The sequence below is a fragment of the Neovison vison genome, chromosome 3 (assembly GCF_020171115.1).
Source record: "Neovison vison isolate M4711 chromosome 3, ASM_NN_V1, whole genome shotgun sequence".
NCBI lineage: Eukaryota > Metazoa > Chordata > Mammalia > Carnivora > Mustelidae > Neogale > Neogale vison.
The window spans coordinates 123579362-123595120 of record NC_058093.1 but is presented as its reverse complement, the minus strand read 5'-3'; the positions used below and the strand labels follow the sequence as shown (position 1 = coordinate 123595120).

Genomic DNA, 15759 nt, shown 5'->3' with positions numbered 1-15759 from the left:
GGGCAGGCTTTTCCAGTTTGGATCGGTCCCACGGTGTTGAACTGGTAAGGACAGAGGGCAGGCATTCGGAGCAGGGTAGAACTTGCCTTCCCTCACACCCATCTCCTCCCTTGCTCCAAACTGCAAAGGGCCCTCAGTCCCTCTTCTCTTCAGAAACTAAAACTCCGTTCAGATGGGACTTCTGGAGTCACAAGACTCTGACGGTACGAGTCTGTTCTCATCGTTCAGTGTCACGGGACTCCAGGAGCGCTCCCAGGATTATTTCTAATTTTCCAGGTTAAAAATACTAAAAATGTAAAATTTTCTTTTTCTTGATACCTAATGAGATCTCTCTACACTTTCTGGATGTTACAAAAAAATCTGTTTTCTGTAGCACATGGCAGAGCACAAAAGGCTTGTTTGCATTGCCTGTCTTCATGTGCACAATTAAATTTTAAGCTTCCCCACTGGAAGTGCCCTCCAACTTCCATACTGAGGGACTCAGAGAGGGTGAGACGTCTGCCCAAGGTCACAGAGCACCTGGATTCCAGGCTGGAAAAAAGACCCCATTTCCTGACTCTGATTCAGTTCACATCTGCAGCACTAAGCGGCTACCACTCCAATCTAACCGAAAAGTCATTCTTCCTACGATGGAAAACATGGTCCCCAGGTTTCCTCTTAAACTCGCTCAGGTGCTGTTTTCCTTAAAACTCTAAAATGGCACATTTTTTGATGACCGAGAGGCAGCTCTGGCTCATTGTCATCCCTCCTGCGAGGGCTGAAGTCACAGGGCAGAGGAGGAAAACCAAGCTGAGCACCATCTTCTCACTGAGGCCGTCTCCACGGCTGTCTTTCCAGCTCCGGGCAGCGTTTAGGGGCTTGAACCCCGCGTGAGGTCCCTGCATGCCCAGAGAGGACAGGGAGGGCCGACTCATCTCTGTTTCCTTCACTTGAAGACTGAAGCCTCACACATATTTGTGCTTCTAACAGTTTCGTGGGCAGGCGCATACACCATTTTTAATCTCTAGCCGCCTGGGAGAGAGGTCTTCTCCCTTCGCGGAGGCAAGCGGCTCAAATCCTGGGGGTGCGATTGTGGGTTCATGGTCTCTCTTTGCCGCAGCGTCCGACGCAATCGCCCCCGGATCGCCTCCCTCTTCAGGTGGTTTTCACAGAAACGGGATCGAAGGGCAAGTTCTCTCGTTCTCAATGTCTACTCTCTTTCGTCATTTCCTTAAAAAACTGGCTGTTTTAAAAAGAAAGTATTCTTCCTTCCTATGCATTTAAAGCAAGGTAGTCTTTGCTCTGAAATAGCACAGAAGTTGGCCATACATGCCTGTGAACACAGTCACCACGGGGAAACCAGCAAGATTCATGCAAGACAAAAAAAAAAAAAAAGAAAGAAAGAGGAAAATCGGGGTCTAGCATCTGGTATGACACTTGGGGTGCCAGCTGGAGCCCGGAGCTCCCCCGCTCTGGGGCTGGTACAGCGCCCAGGCTGGCTTGTGAGGGCCCTTGTAGGGACATCTGACCGAGACCTGAGCTGTGTGTGAGGATGTGTACTTGCATACCTCCAACACGCATGCTTTACAGAAAGAATTGGAACCACACTGCTTGGTATGTTTTTCTTTATGGTTTGAATAGGGATAGAACCACATAGCTCAAAATTCAAAAGGTTTTCAGTAAAAAGTCTCCCAGCCACCCAGCCCCCTCCCTACAGGAACCAGTGATTTCAGCTGTCTGTGCCCTTCAAAGCCCTGTGCAGGAGTTGTATGTGAACTCTATCCACAGTCCTTCTTTTCTAAACAAACAGTAATACACGCTCTACACTGGCCCTCTCTGTGCTTTTTTTCACTTATCTGAAAACATTCCTTCTCTGGATGCTTGTGGTCTTGTGGAGGAGGCATCTCCAGCTGTCAGAGGCCCCTGAGTGAGGAAGGGTAAGTCGCTGGGCCCACAGGGACGAGACGAGGTGTTGTCAGACTCACCCCGCAAGGCCACGGGAGCCAGGCATTAAGGTAGAGTCCTTACCAGCTAAAGTTTGTTTAGTAACCGAGTCACTTCTAAGATGCGGCCACCGGTCTGTAATTACCCGCGAGGGACAGTGGCAAACAAGCACCGCTCCACGCCGGGTACCAGCCCCGGAGCAGGCCTGGTTGTTCTAGACCAGTATCGCTCCTGCACGCAAGCCTTCACTCCGTTGAGGAATTAAACCTCTATTAACTGGTTTTAAAATAAAATTCTAGAGTTTTAATTAAATCAAAACAGGAGCTCAGGAGGAGAGCGGAGCACGAAGTCATAAGCCGGGTCCCACACCCAGGCCTGCGGGTTAGATCTGAGGCCGAACCGCAGCATCACGCGCCGCTCCCGCACGCCGGGTGTCACTGCGAAGCGGCGTGGTCACCTTCAAACCCAAGGAGGCGGTGTCCCGACGACGATCTGCACGCACGCGGGGGACAGGCGACCCGGAAGGGTCCCCAACCATGTGGGCCGTCTACGCGGGAAGCAGCCTGTGACCCCACTTCCCACGGTGCCGCGGTCCGCGCGGATGCTGGAGCCCCGGGGCTCGCCCGAAGGCGCGCGCGGAAGCGGCTGGTGCACTGGGCCTCACGCCAGGCACAGAACCGGGTCTCCTCGTCCTGCCGCGCCGCCCCAGGTCCCGCAGTCCGGCGGCCCCAGACCCACCAGCGGAGTAACCAGGGTCACGCGAGGCTCCTGCGACGCCGGCGGGTCCGTGCGCGCGGGGCGGCTCTCGGCACCAGGCTGGGGGGGCCCAGCCCAGAAGAGGCCCCGAAAGCGCGCGGGCGGGAGGACGGGCCGCAGCGAGCCGGGCGCGCGGTACCTGCCGGAGCGCCCGCGTCGTCCCTGCTGTCTCCCCGCGGCCCCTGCGGGTCACCCCTGCTGTCTCCCCGTGGCCCGGCGGGTCACCCCCGCTGTCTCCCCGTGGCCCGGCGGGTCACCCCTGCTGTCTCCCCGCGGCCCCTGCGGGTCACCCCTGCTGTCTCCCCGTGGCCCGGCGGGTCACCCCCGCTGTCTCCCCGCGGCCCCCACGGGTCACCGCGGGGTCTCCCGCACACAGCCCGGGGAGGGGGCGGCCGCACCGCTGCGGCGGGGCTTGGGGACGGGGCGACCCCCGCAGCCCGCAGGACCGGCCGCTGTAGGAAGCAGCGCGCGGGGAGGCTCCCGCACACCCGCTCCGCTCCTGATCGCGGCACTGACCAACGAGGACTTGCTTTACCTAAAACATACCCTCCAGGCCTAGACGTCTCAGTTACCCTGAAACTGCTGTCACCTTGAGGGGTCCGGGAGGGTCCTGGACAGTGAGCCTCAATGGGACCCCCGCTCCCGCTGACCAGGGCCCGAGGCCGAAGCCCCAGGGTCCCTAGGGTCGTTTCCTAGAGGGACGTGCCGTCCTGGGTAAAAGACACTCCTTTGTCCTTTGGCGCACGACAAGCGCAGACCCCCGCCTCCCTGGTTATCCACCCCGTTCCCCCCGCGGCGCCCTCCTGGCCCAGCGTTAGGGACCCGGGGTCCCAGGCCAGCACCGCACCCCGCCCACCCCCCACCAACGGAGACTCCCCACGGTGACCAGTGAGGCCCCGCCCCCACCACACCCCCGAGGCCCCACCTCCAGGCCCCTCAGGTGAAAGCAAAGGGGGAAGTCATCAGAAAGATGTTCAGGGAAAACATTCACCAAAATATTTAGTCGTCAAAAATGTTAAATTTTCACCAGAGGAAGCACCTTCCCAGGATGAAATGTAATTAAGCCAACAGAAATGCGGTCTTAGAGGGGCGCCTGGGTGGCTTAGTCGGTGAAGCCTCTGCCTTCAGCTCAGGTCAGGATCCCAGGGTCCTGAGTTCCAGCCCTGCTGAATCTAGCGTGATCCTTAGGGCGCAGCATGGAGCAAAGCCACAAGGCCCAGCCCAGAGCTGTGACTCCTGCCTAAGCCAAGAGAGCCCAGGGAGCCAAGCACTCCGGGCCCACCTGTCGCCAGTGAAGCCAGGCTCTCTGGGGCTGGACCTCCTCAACATGTGTGCCTGAGCCAGCAGCATCATTGCCACCTGGGAACGGCTGCAGATGCGTGACCTCAGGCCCCAGGCTTAAGAAGGGAGTCACTAGACTCCCAGTGACTCAGGCACACATCAGTCTGAAAAGCAGGGCTGTACCCATCCCAGGGGGCATCTCGCCAGTCACTGCTAGGGGCTGCTGTTTAGGGTTGGTTCCTTGAACAAAACCTTACAGAATGCCAGGTGTGCGTGGTACCTGGTGCCAGGGCTGAGGGCCTTCACGGGGCTGACGGCTGTTTGAGAGCCCAGTGCTCGGCGGTGATCACACGTGGATGTGTAGTTACAAACTGAGAAACGCACACAAGGAAACTATAGGACGCAGGCCCCGATTCGAACTGTGTGTCTAAGGAAAAGAAACACCCAGGTGAAGAGAGAACGGAGCGGCTTGGCCACAGCACAGGTGGAAGGAGCACAGACAGCCCCAGACATCACAGATCTCAGATGCCTCTCTGTACAGTGATGCAGCCGGAGCAGGCCGTTGGGGACAGAGCCAAGGAACAGGAGTGCATGCGTCTGCCCCAGAGAAAATGGTGGGAAGACTTCCATTCACAAAATGATCCGGAAGCAAAGGCTGTTATTCTCATGTGGCATTTGTTGGAGCGTGGGACCTGCGGTGGGGTGACTTCCTGAGCTGACATGTTGGAACAGTTTAAAATCAGGCCACAGACCCGTGAGTCAGATGGGGTGTAGCCGACTGCAGAGCCTGGCCCCTTCCTGGGCCCCATCCACCTACCCCAACCTGCAGGGATGATGGCCCAGCTACCGGCAGCCACAGGACGGCTCAGGGGAACATCCCTGTGAGGGCGCTGGGGACAGAGAACCCAATGCCCCTGGGTCACCTCAGTGAGCACGTGAGTGTGCTACAGGTCACACGTGTGCTCCTCTGCTCACACACATGACCTGCGTCCATGGACCTAGCCCTGCTTAACCGAGATGTGGGGCAGGGCTGTGAGTGGAGGACACAGAGATCTAGGGACAGGGTCCAAGGTTTCTGTCCGGCAGGGACTTCCAGTATAGTCGAGCAGGCGTGGTCAGTGCCATGCCTTCTGTGCAAGCTCTCTTTAACCCTAACCACCGTCCAGGAGTGTCGCTGGTCCCATTTTAAAGGCCAGGAGACTGAGACCTGGAAGGATTCGGTCCCTGACCACAGTCACGAGGGGAGTGAACAGAAGAACCGGGGCTGATGCCAGAGAGAATGCAGAAAAGAGCTACCGAGCTCCAGTGGTAAGCTGAGGACTCCACGGCGGAAGTCAAGCCCAAGGACACCCCACTGGGAGCAGACTCTCCAGGTAGGAAGGGGCGCCTGAGCCCACCAGCCTGAAGAAGGGCTGCCGGCAGGTGCGAATCGTGAGGGCGGGTCTGGCTGCTCCGGAGCTGAGGGTCACGGTGCAGGAGACCTGGCGGCTTTGAGAGGCGGAGCTGCAGACGGGACGGACGCAGGAGGCGAAGGCCAGGTTTCTCACCATGGGACTTACTGGACACGGAGATCCACTCCAGCGGAAGCTTGGAACCCGGCCCCTTAAGGAAGCGAGGTGACATCCTAGTATGACCTCACGAGTTACAAAACGGGGCAGTTTCCAGGGACGGGGATGGGCTGAGGTGGGATGTGGTCTGGACCAGTGATGTCTCACCCACAGAGATGGGAGAGCAGAGTCATGAGGCACAAGGCCCTGCAGGGGCAAATTCCCAACTGTCCTTTTCTGACTCTGTGCCTCTGGATAATTTAAACTTCTCTGAGCATATTTCCTCCTTCAAAAAAAAAAAAAGGGACAAAAACACATTTTTCATAGGGTTTTTGTGAGACTCAAATATATGTGCATGCTGAGCGAGTGTGGTCCCAAGCAGAGGGGCCACTGCTCACCAGAGTGCCTGGAGAAACGCATCACACACAGGCATTCACAGGGCTGTGGTCTCAGCCCTTCTCAAAGACCAAAACTTGCCAACACAGTAAGGCAGCCCTTTCGCTGTGCACCCGCAACCATGCCACCCAAGGGGCATCTGCTGAGGGACATGTCCAGGTGTGCCAGGGAGCCAGGGAGTCGCCACGATACTCTGCTCACAGCCCCAAAGAGGAGGGCGTGGGAGAGCTGGTCAGGTTCACCCCGTCCCTGCCGTCTCTGCAGCACAAGTCGGAACCCACAGGGCCGCCTGGGAGAGGGTTCTCACAGGTACGTGCTGGCTGCTGAGGGAGTCGCACGGCCCCAGCCAGGGTCCAGGAGGTGCGGGGCCGGGGGTACAGGGTGGAGGTTATGACTTCCGAGTGCGGCCGGGCAGGTAGGTGGTGTCTATTTTCCAGAGGTGGAATCAGGGAATGACATCAAAGACATCGGAAGCAACTGAGGGTTTAAGACCTGGTTTTGCCACTTGAAGGCGGGACCTTGGTCAGGTGACCTGACAGGCTGGGGGAGTCCCCGGGGTCCTCTTCTCCCCAGCCCATGCACACGCTGGCAGAAAGCCGCACACAGCCGGTGCTCCAGGAAAGGGGGCCATAACCGCAAGACCTCACTGTAGCTCAACGCAGGTCACACTGCCTGGACTCTCCTCTGGGTGGTGACCCAGTGGCAGCTGCTCCCACCGGGCTAGCGGAAGCTCCCAGGGCTGGGAGGGAGCCCAGAGACTACATGCCTTCCAGAAACACAATCAAGGCCAAGTGTGGGGCATCCACGGTGGCACAGCCCTGGGCACTCTCCAGGCCATGCCGTGACTAGTCCTCCGCTGCCTGGGCTGAGGAGAGGCATCACTGACCGACAAGCAATGGGGCCACGCCCCGGGGAGACTGCTCCCAGCCTGTGTGGTGGAGGGACAGGGCCGGTGACGCCAAGCTCATGGGGAGAAGGGATCCTGGGGCAGCTCATCTCCTGAGGACTGGACGAGGGTCCTCCACACGCCATTTCCTGCAGGAGGGTCTCCCAGACCTGCAGAGACCCTCCGTCATCTTCTAGTCCACGGGAGCACGTTCTGGGGAGCCCGGGCTCTGTGCCCCTAACCCTGCATGGGTACAGCGGCCCATGGGCCCAAGGGGACCAGAACCCAGAGGTGGTGCGCCACCTCCTCCTTCATGTGAGGGACCATCGCACAGACACAGAAGTTTGTTTTGTCCCACAGCAACACCCCATTATCATCACAGACCAGAGAGGGAAGTGAGGTCGGGACCCGTGGGTGGGGAGCCGGTGGCTCGGGCCCCCGTGCCCTGGAAAACAGGATACAGACATGACGATCGTCTCCGAAGCCCTCCAGCATGGCCCTCACAAGTCTCCCTCCCGCAACCCCTACCCCCCAGGGGCCTTGGGGTCCTTCCGCGAAGCACGCGTCCCCAGAAAGAGGCCCTTTGTCTATCCCTGCCCTGTCTCGGAAACAAAGGTGCCAAGAGAGCTCTGCCTTGTAGGCCGGCCGGCGCCTGAGCTGCCTTCGGGCAAGCGGGCTGATGGGAGAACACGGGGGACAGACTCGCAGCTCTCTGTGGGACGGCCCTGGGTGGGGGCTGCGAGGCGACGGTAGCACCTGCGGTGTGTGAGCAAGCGGGGGGCAGGGGGTGCGAGGCGGCAGACGTCCCAGGGCACGGGCGGTCTGACGCTGGCCCGCACAGGTGTCCTCACCCGCAAGCCGCAGGCGGCTCATGAGGCCTTCGCTCTGGCCACGAAGCTCGACATCCGCGCGGGGGGACATCTCCCTTTCCCACGGGAGAGCCTTCGCTCCACATGCCCTGTGACCCGTCGAGCAGCCCCCAGGCCCACCTGGAGTCTCAGCTTCTCCCACGACGCCAGGCCCGCCAGAGGGGCCGCAGACGCTGTGTGGACTAAAGGAAAGCCAAGGAAGGCAGCAGCAGCTGGAACCACAGAGCCCCGTGACGGAGGCTAAGAGCCCTTTACACACCAGCGGTGGGGCCTTAAATTCTGCAAGACAAAGAATCTCTTCCTGATTTATTTTGCTAATCAATAAACCCTTAATAGGTTGTGGTTCAAGGCTTTAGGAATTCCCAAATGGTCAGACCTCCCAAAGCCACTTCAACGAAATCCCGTGGAGTCTGGGGCTAGAGCCAAGAACAGCCTCACTGGGTGGGGGTTAAACCAAACCCGAGGCGGCCACCCAGGGACACGCACGCAGCCTGGGGCACCATCTACACAGGCCAGTGTCCCTTGTGGACACGAGGCTAACCCGTGACATCACGGCCGAGAACCAGCACCATCCCCTTCAGTGACAGAGACCCTGACGGTGGCTACACCAGGGGTGGATGCCGACCACACAGGACGTGAGGGAGCCTTCCTGGATCCGGGAGCGCTCCGTCCATGATCTCTTCGCCTGGTGTGCAAACACGCACCAGCTCGTCAGGCTGCCCGAGAGGAGGGCGTGCTCCTGTCCCACAGGAGAGAGGCCACCACGTGAAGGAGGTCCGGAACAGCCGCTCTCTCGGCCTTGAGGCCGGGCGAGGGTAGGACCCGGCGGGTTGGAAGCTTGGCTCGGGAGGAGACCAACCAGGGATTTAACGCTGGGCCCTGCATGTGGCCCGGGGTGGTTTTCACTCTGTAAGCGACAAAACTTTTTTCCTCCCCCCAAGGGAAATGCAACACACTCCCCGCAAAATACAGAGCCGACCCTCTGGCTGGGGGTGAGGAGGGGAGCCGGCTGGCGAGCCTCTGCCCGGAGCCCCAGTGAGGAGCGCAGCCTGGGGAAGAGAGGGAGAGGGATGGTGGACTGTGCCCCCCGCCCCCGCGCCGTGCTCGAGGCCTGTAATCAAACACCGAGGAAGTCGGCACACGCCGCACGGCAGAAAGAGCAACTTGGACTTTTCAGTCATTTCCTTCTGACTTCCAAAGTTTCTCTTGTTTTGTTCGGCTCATCCTTCCGCCGCTCCTGTCTGCTCTGACCCCCGCGGCACTCACAGGGAATGAACAAGGCCGCTGACCCCTCTCAGAGGTGCCCTGGAAATAATCCCATCGGTGAGTCAAGCTTTGCTCACCTTCCTCAAAAAGTAGTTCTTTTCTAAAGCACCCTAATAACTTCTGACCTAGTAGCTCCTGGGAAAATGGAGTTGTTCCTTACCTGAATTCGACTCAGCCAGCATTTACTGGGTACCTCCTGTATGCAAAACACCGCTCTTCACACTGTAGGTCCAAGAGTTTCCTTGAACCATGCTGTTGAGAAATGCAGCTTGTGCTCTGAGCTGACCTCCCAGTCTAGGACAGCGGAGAGCCCCCAGACTAGAAAAGTGCAGGCAATGAGGGGAGAAGGTGCTCTGACTTCTCTCAGAGGAATCATGGCCAACTTCAACATTGCTGATGCTGGGAAACAGACAGGAACGGTTCCTGGAGGCTGACATCATGAGGGCCCTTGCTGGGCGAGCAGGCCGGCTGGGAGGCAGGGGAAACCTCTGGGCTCCAGGAAATGTGAAGCAGTGGTGTGGTGGACCACTAGAATGACGGGACACTAGAATGATGGGACCCTCACCGCCCCCAGTCTTCTCACTTGCCAGAGCAAACCACTGGACCCTACGTCTCGTCTCTATCTTACCTATCTTCATCCCCCGGCACAAGCCCTACACCCGGCACAGAGTGGTCGCTTCATAAATGAACAAAGGAACGGCGGAGCCCAAGGCAGAATCCAACTTTTAAGGACACCTACCGAGTAGAGGATGTCCCTTGAGACCAAGCCACAGAACCCGCTGTGGTGACGTAAGACTAGAACTTTCCCCCACAACGCACAGGAGCTGCCCTTAGCGGCGCTGGCTGCAGGCAGCCGAGGGGTCTGTCTCACTGTACTTGGGGCAAGCTAAGGACACCTGCACCAACACCGGCACCTGCACCTTGGGGCCTGTCCAAGGAGGAGGAACAGGAGCCCTCCTTCCCCAGCGGCCACTGAGAGTTCATGGCCAATAGCACTCACTCTGGAGCCAGACGGCTCAGGCTCTCTGACCTCGGGTGGCTTCACAGAGCTCCCTGGACCTCCTCTTGTATAACCGTGATGGTAACAGAACCCATCTTGCAGGGCCGTGACGGAGGTTAATGACTGAAATTTGCAAGTGCAATGTATTAGAGCAGCGTCTGTACACGCTTATACGCTGGGAAGAACGGTTAAATAATCCTAAACATTTCTGAGCACAACCTGTAGACAGAGGCAGCATTCAGCCCGGACCATCTGTATCCCTGCAGCGTGACCGGGGCAGCCTCAGAGGAAGGCTGCAGGCTGTGTGTTGGGGCTAAAAAAGGTCATGGTGCCTGCCATTGGTCCCCAGGTTCAAGAAGAGTAGAAATGTGCCAAGAGGAAGGGGTGGGCCAGTAAGCACGTCCACAGCCAGCTGGACAGGTCTGACACCACCCCTGATGCTCCCTTTCACCACTGGGGTCATGGCGGCTTCTGTGGCTGCTATGCCAAGCTCCCTGCTTGTCTCTAAAAGTGTGGGAAGCCCCTTCACTGGGAAAGGGTCAGGCCGATTCTAGACATGGCTCACAAACGTGAGAGCCTCTGACGCCATGAATGGTTCCACCTTCCAATCTTGACCCCCTTTTTCTCAAGGTAGGAGAACTCTATCTCAGTGCCATGAGTCCCAGGAAAGGGCTTGAACCCCTGGCTACTTGTCCCTGGAGAGCTCACTGGGCTTTCTGCTGCTCCCAGGCCAGGGGTCCACATCAGCCCCATTGGCACCCACCAGCCTGCCAACTGCTTCTGGGGTCCCTGGTGAGAGTCTCCTCCAGCAGCAGCCTCCCTCAAGTCACCCAACCTGTTTGAACAGATACGCACACGTACAAACCAGAATCTTAAAAGGGTGTAGCTGACACGCACAGGTGAGTCAAACCTCGTGAGGCGGTTCTCAACGGCCCACGGGAGGCAAGTGCTCAACCACCCCGTGGGGAGGGCCTGGCCCAGGCCCCAGCCCACCAGATGGAGAGACATGTCCCTGCAGCACCCAGCAGCAGAGAGCCTCAGCCAGACACAGGGTCTGAGGACCCAGGGAAACACGCAGGCATAAATCACTGCTTGGAAAACCTGTTGTCAAGCAGGTCCCATAACTCCATAAAAAGTAAGAACAGTAACACTGCAGGGAAGAGAGAGGCAGCCAAAAACAGATGAGTGGTCCACAAATACAAAAATCTTCAATTCATTGATAGCTCGAGGATCGAAGTAAAACCACGGGACAGGGTTCCACTTACCTGACTGGGAAAGAATAAGAAAACACCCAGGGCTAGAGGGCAGGAGGGCAGAGAGAGGACGGACAGACAGGAGACGGGAGGACGGACAGACAGGAGACGGTAGGTAAACGTGTGCAAGAGTCCTTCTGCAGGAAAATTCAGCAACATGTAGTCCAAGTCTTCAAAGCGTGAGCTCCGCCAGCACAGACAGTGCGCTTCTGCGGATCCGTCCCCAACAGCGAGCTCTTCGCATCCTTTACGTAACAAACCTCCACTCTGTATGTGTTTGTGTAGATGTGTAAGTACAGAGATGTTTTGCACAGCATTGCTTATTTTAGAAAACACTGGAAACGAACCCAATAGGATACTGGTGAAATTAATTATGGTTTACACACAAGATAGAACACAGGTAGTAATTTTAAAAAATACGTTCTTTAGCAACACTAACGACATGACAAAACACTTGAAAGGGGACTCAGGCTAGACCGTCACATGCCTGTAGAATAGGACTCCGATTCTACAGAAGACAAAAGTGTGCACCCAGAGGGTCCAGAGGGCAGGCTGCCACACTCAAGAGAGGCTCAGTTTCGGATGGGAGAATTTTGTGCCTGATGTGGTTTCTAAATTTTCAGCAATGACAGTGTTTCCTGAGAGTACAGAAGAGCCTCCAACATGATTTGAACAAAGCAGCACACTAGACTAAAACCCTCAGTAGTACCTTGTCCCCAGACACAATGGACATGGCACGCCTGGGGCTGTACACAGGGTCCTCGGTCTCTGCCCTCGGTAACAGTCCCCCTGTGCCAGCGCTGGGAAAGGGGCCATGAGATGAGCAGGAGCTGGAGGACGGCGGGAGCTCGGCCCAGTGACAGCCTCTGATGGGCTGGGTAGGAGAGGGTCGGCGCCCAGGGCGGATTCTCAGAGAGCATTTCAGGTGGGGGAAAGCCACATAACCAGGGCCAACAGACCACCAGGTTAAGAGAACGTGAGTGAGGCCCAACCAGAAGGCAGAGGCTCGGAGGGGACACACTGCAGACAGGGGGTAGCGTGCTCCTTCACAGAGCTGGAGATCTGGGATGACTCCGCCCCTCGTCGATGCCGCCCCTAGCACTAGTCCTCCTGCTAACCCTGCCAGGGGCCAAGGCTTGCTCCCCTGGGCCTGAGGCATGCTCCCCGAGACCTATGCACAGCCCCTCCTTCCCCACGGCAGGTCTTATGGGAGGAGAGGCAAAAGTCAAGCAAATGGCAGCCCCCGTGCCAGAACTGAGCAGGCAGAAGTGCATTCCGCCGGTTTGGGGAGGAGTAGCTGACTCACAAGTATTAAAGCAGAAATGTTTGGGGAACGTAAGGGCCTGTGTGATGGGGGAGAACCACCTGGTAAAGACGATGTCCCTGAGGCTTTGGAAGTTGAGTAGCTGTGGCACATGGCCAGAAATTCTGGGAGCAGGAGAGGTGAGTTTCACACCCAATATTCTGAAACGCCACAGAGCCCTGAACTGTGGGGACGGACTGTTCCACCTGTGGGCAGCCTGCGGCCTTCCACACGCTCTCGTAGTCATCACTTCATTCTGTCCGGGGAGGTGAGAGGAACAGGAACAGTGCCCATTTTACAGACAGAATAACAGAGGCTCTGAAGGGCCAAATAACTTTCCTGAAGGCTCTAAAGAGTAGGAGGCGGCAGACCTGGCTGCACTCAGCCCCAGCACCATTTTCGCCACCTGAAAACCCCGGTGTTCTGGTGCTTCACCGAACATGAACAGAGACCTCATTGTCATCAAGTTTTGCTTCCTGTATTTTGACAACAGCAGCTGCAGTAAAGGCTCCTGGCAGAGATGGGTTCATGGTAGCAAATATTAATTTTTAAGGGGCCAGTGGAAGGCTGTGTACGGAGGGAAGAGCCAGGTGGACTCTCTGAACAAACAAGGCAAGTCCCAGCACCCAAAATGGTGTGTGTGTGTGTGTGTGTGTGTGTGTGTTGAACCAGCCAGCTCAGCAGGACCCACCCAGGATGGTGTGGCTCTCCTAGGGGTGCCCCCAAGTTCAACCAAAACTCCAGCTCTGCCCTCACCTCCAGGGGAACAGTCAATACATCTGAACCTGAGCCCAAGCACCCTTCTTCACTGGGGAGCTAGAGCGGTAGGGCAGTCTGGGGCAGCCCACGGGCCAGCCAGGACATCCACAGCCCCCCACTGTCCTCCTGGAGGGGATGCAAAGGCTCTTCCCCTCCCTCTCCGAGCAGCCTGCATGGGAGGCCACCAGCCCAGAATGGGGTGTAAGCCCTGCTGCGGGCCCAGCCTCCAGATGGACCCTTCTAGACAGATGGTCTGGAGCTTGTTGTCATCAGACAGCCGCAAGGTGCATGTGGCTTTGGAGTACTAGGAATGTGGCTTGAGTGACTCGGGAAAAGTGCTTAATGTCAGCCAATCTACACTTAGAATCAAAGGGCCACTGGAGGGGCAGCAGGAGGGCCCCTTGCTGTAAGTGCTCTGTGTGTCCACTGTGCTTGCCGGAAATGGCAGGAATGCACACCCAACAAGGCGTGTGACCACGTCCCCGGTATAAAAACGGACCCTCCTGGGACCCTCTACATTGTTTCCTACAACTGCCTGTGAAGCCATGATGATTTCAAAAAGTTAAAAAGACCCACCACATGTGCTCAGTGCCTATGAGAGCGGTCAAAGAACTCTGATCAGCCACGTTCCCAACCCAGCTGAAGACACCAACAATTGTCTGGAGCTCCCACTCATGCCTGTGGTTCTTTCCTCCCCAAACTCACAGCGGGCACATGCGATTCGGGAGGGTGGGGGCACTCTCGGGCTGCAGAGGGGATGAGTCCCGGGCAAGGGTCACAGAATTAGCATAGGGAGAAGGCTGTGAGGAGGAGTTCATAGAAAGACCTTCTCCCCAAGATGGGAATGAAATCCAACTCACTGGTTCATTGCGGAGAAACCGGCCCCCGTCCTCGTTGGAGGCCCCGTAAACCCCTTACCAAAGGAACCCTACGGCCGTTGACCCGCAGAGGCGGCCTGCGCAGGGGGGTAGACCGACTCAGCTCCTTAGGCACAATCGCCCCGCACGGAGTGGGGGCTCTGAGCCCCCTCCAGCCCAGCCCCCTCCAAGCCCTCAGGCTGCTCCGCCTCGTTTTCCAGGAGGCGGGAGGCACAGAGAAAGGGCGAGAGGGCCGACTCCCCGGCAGCAGCAGCGAAGGGCCCGAGGAGCCCCCTCCTCCGGGACCCTGAGCAACTGCAACCAAGACCCTCGCAGACAAAAGCGTCAGGCTCTAAGAAGCCGCCCCCGCAAAGGGCAGAAGCGCCAGATCCTATCAGCCAATTAGCCGAACGCGCACAGACACCGCAAGTTGGGGCACGCTCGGGCCGGGGCGCGGGCAGCGGGAGGGGCCGCCGGCCGGGCGCGCCGGGAGAGCCTGGGCCTGGGGCGCGCCGGCGGGGCTGGGGGTCCCGGCCGGCTGCCGCTCACCCCTCGCGGGTTCCGAGGCTCCTCCGCGGCGAAGGAGGAGGCGCGGCCCGGCCCTCCCCCCGGCCCGGGCCCCCCAGGATCCCCAACGGCCCCACTCGGAGCAGCCCCCGGGTCGCCGGGGAAACGCCGCCCCTCCACCGTACGGCGCGCCGGGTCGTCTCCCGCCCGTGGAACAAAAGAGCCGCTCCCGCGGGGGTCCGGAGCCCGCGCGGCCCTCCCAGCGCCGGGCTCCAGAGGCACCCATCGCGCCGCCGGGCTTTGTGTCCGTGGGGGGCGGGAAGGGCGGCGGGACCCCCGCGCATCCCGCCGCGGCGCCCGCGCTCCAAAGTTGCCGCCAGCCCGCGTACCCCCCGCAGCGCCCAGCCGCCCCCCGCGGGGCGCCCATTCATTCGCGGGGGTGCAGAGCGCCGGCGCCGGCTCACCTTGCTCTTGACTTCCACCGCGCTGCAGTCGTAGAAGCGCAGGGTCTGAGACTTGTGGAAACTCCGGTTCATGGTTCCGGCCCCGCGCAGCCTCGCCTCCGCCCCGGCTCCTCGCTCCAGGGGCTGCAGGAGGACGCTGGGGGCGGCGCCCCCCGCCCCGGCCCGGGCCCCGGCCCAGGCCCCGACCCAGCCCGAAGCCGCGCTCGCTCGGCCGCCCCGCCGCTCCGAGTGCGGCGGCCCGAGCTGGGCTGGCCGCGCGCCTCGGGACTCCAGGGGCCGCGCGCGGGAGGAGCTGGGGACACCGCGCGCGCCGCCCCGAGGACCCGCCCCCAGTCTCCGCCCCGCGCCCCGAGGACCCGCCCCACGAGCCCCAAGGACCCACGTCCCGCCCCGCGTCCCAAGGACCGGCCGCCAACCCCCCCCATCCACGCCCCCCAGGACCCGCCCCCAAAGCTCCAAGGGCCCCTGTCCCTCCCGCGCCTAGAGGACCCGCCCCCGAGGACCTGCTCCACGAGTCCTAAGAACCCACGTCCCGCCACGCGCCCCGAGGACCCGCCCCCGAGGGCCCGGCCCCCCGAATCTCCGCCCCGAGCCCTAAGGACCCGCCCCACGAGTCTCAGGGACCCTGGTCCCGCCCCGCGCCCCAAGGACCCGCCCCCCCATCCCCGCCCCATTCCCCGAGGACCCGCCTC

The 15759-nt window shown here is 59.5% G+C and overlaps 1 protein-coding gene across 1 annotated transcript in view; it reads right to left on the bottom strand.

The window, feature by feature from the left end:
* PARD6G (par-6 family cell polarity regulator gamma) overlaps nt 1-15312 on the bottom strand; it is a 78366-nt gene extending 63054 nt beyond the window's left edge. Inside the window, exon 1 of the mRNA XM_044242760.1 lies at nt 15068-15312. Coding sequence (XP_044098695.1) covers nt 15068-15139 — 72 coding nt within the window. The 5' untranslated portion in view covers nt 15140-15312. The remainder of the gene's footprint in view (nt 1-15067) is intronic.
* Nucleotides 15313-15759: the final 447 nt, after the last annotated feature.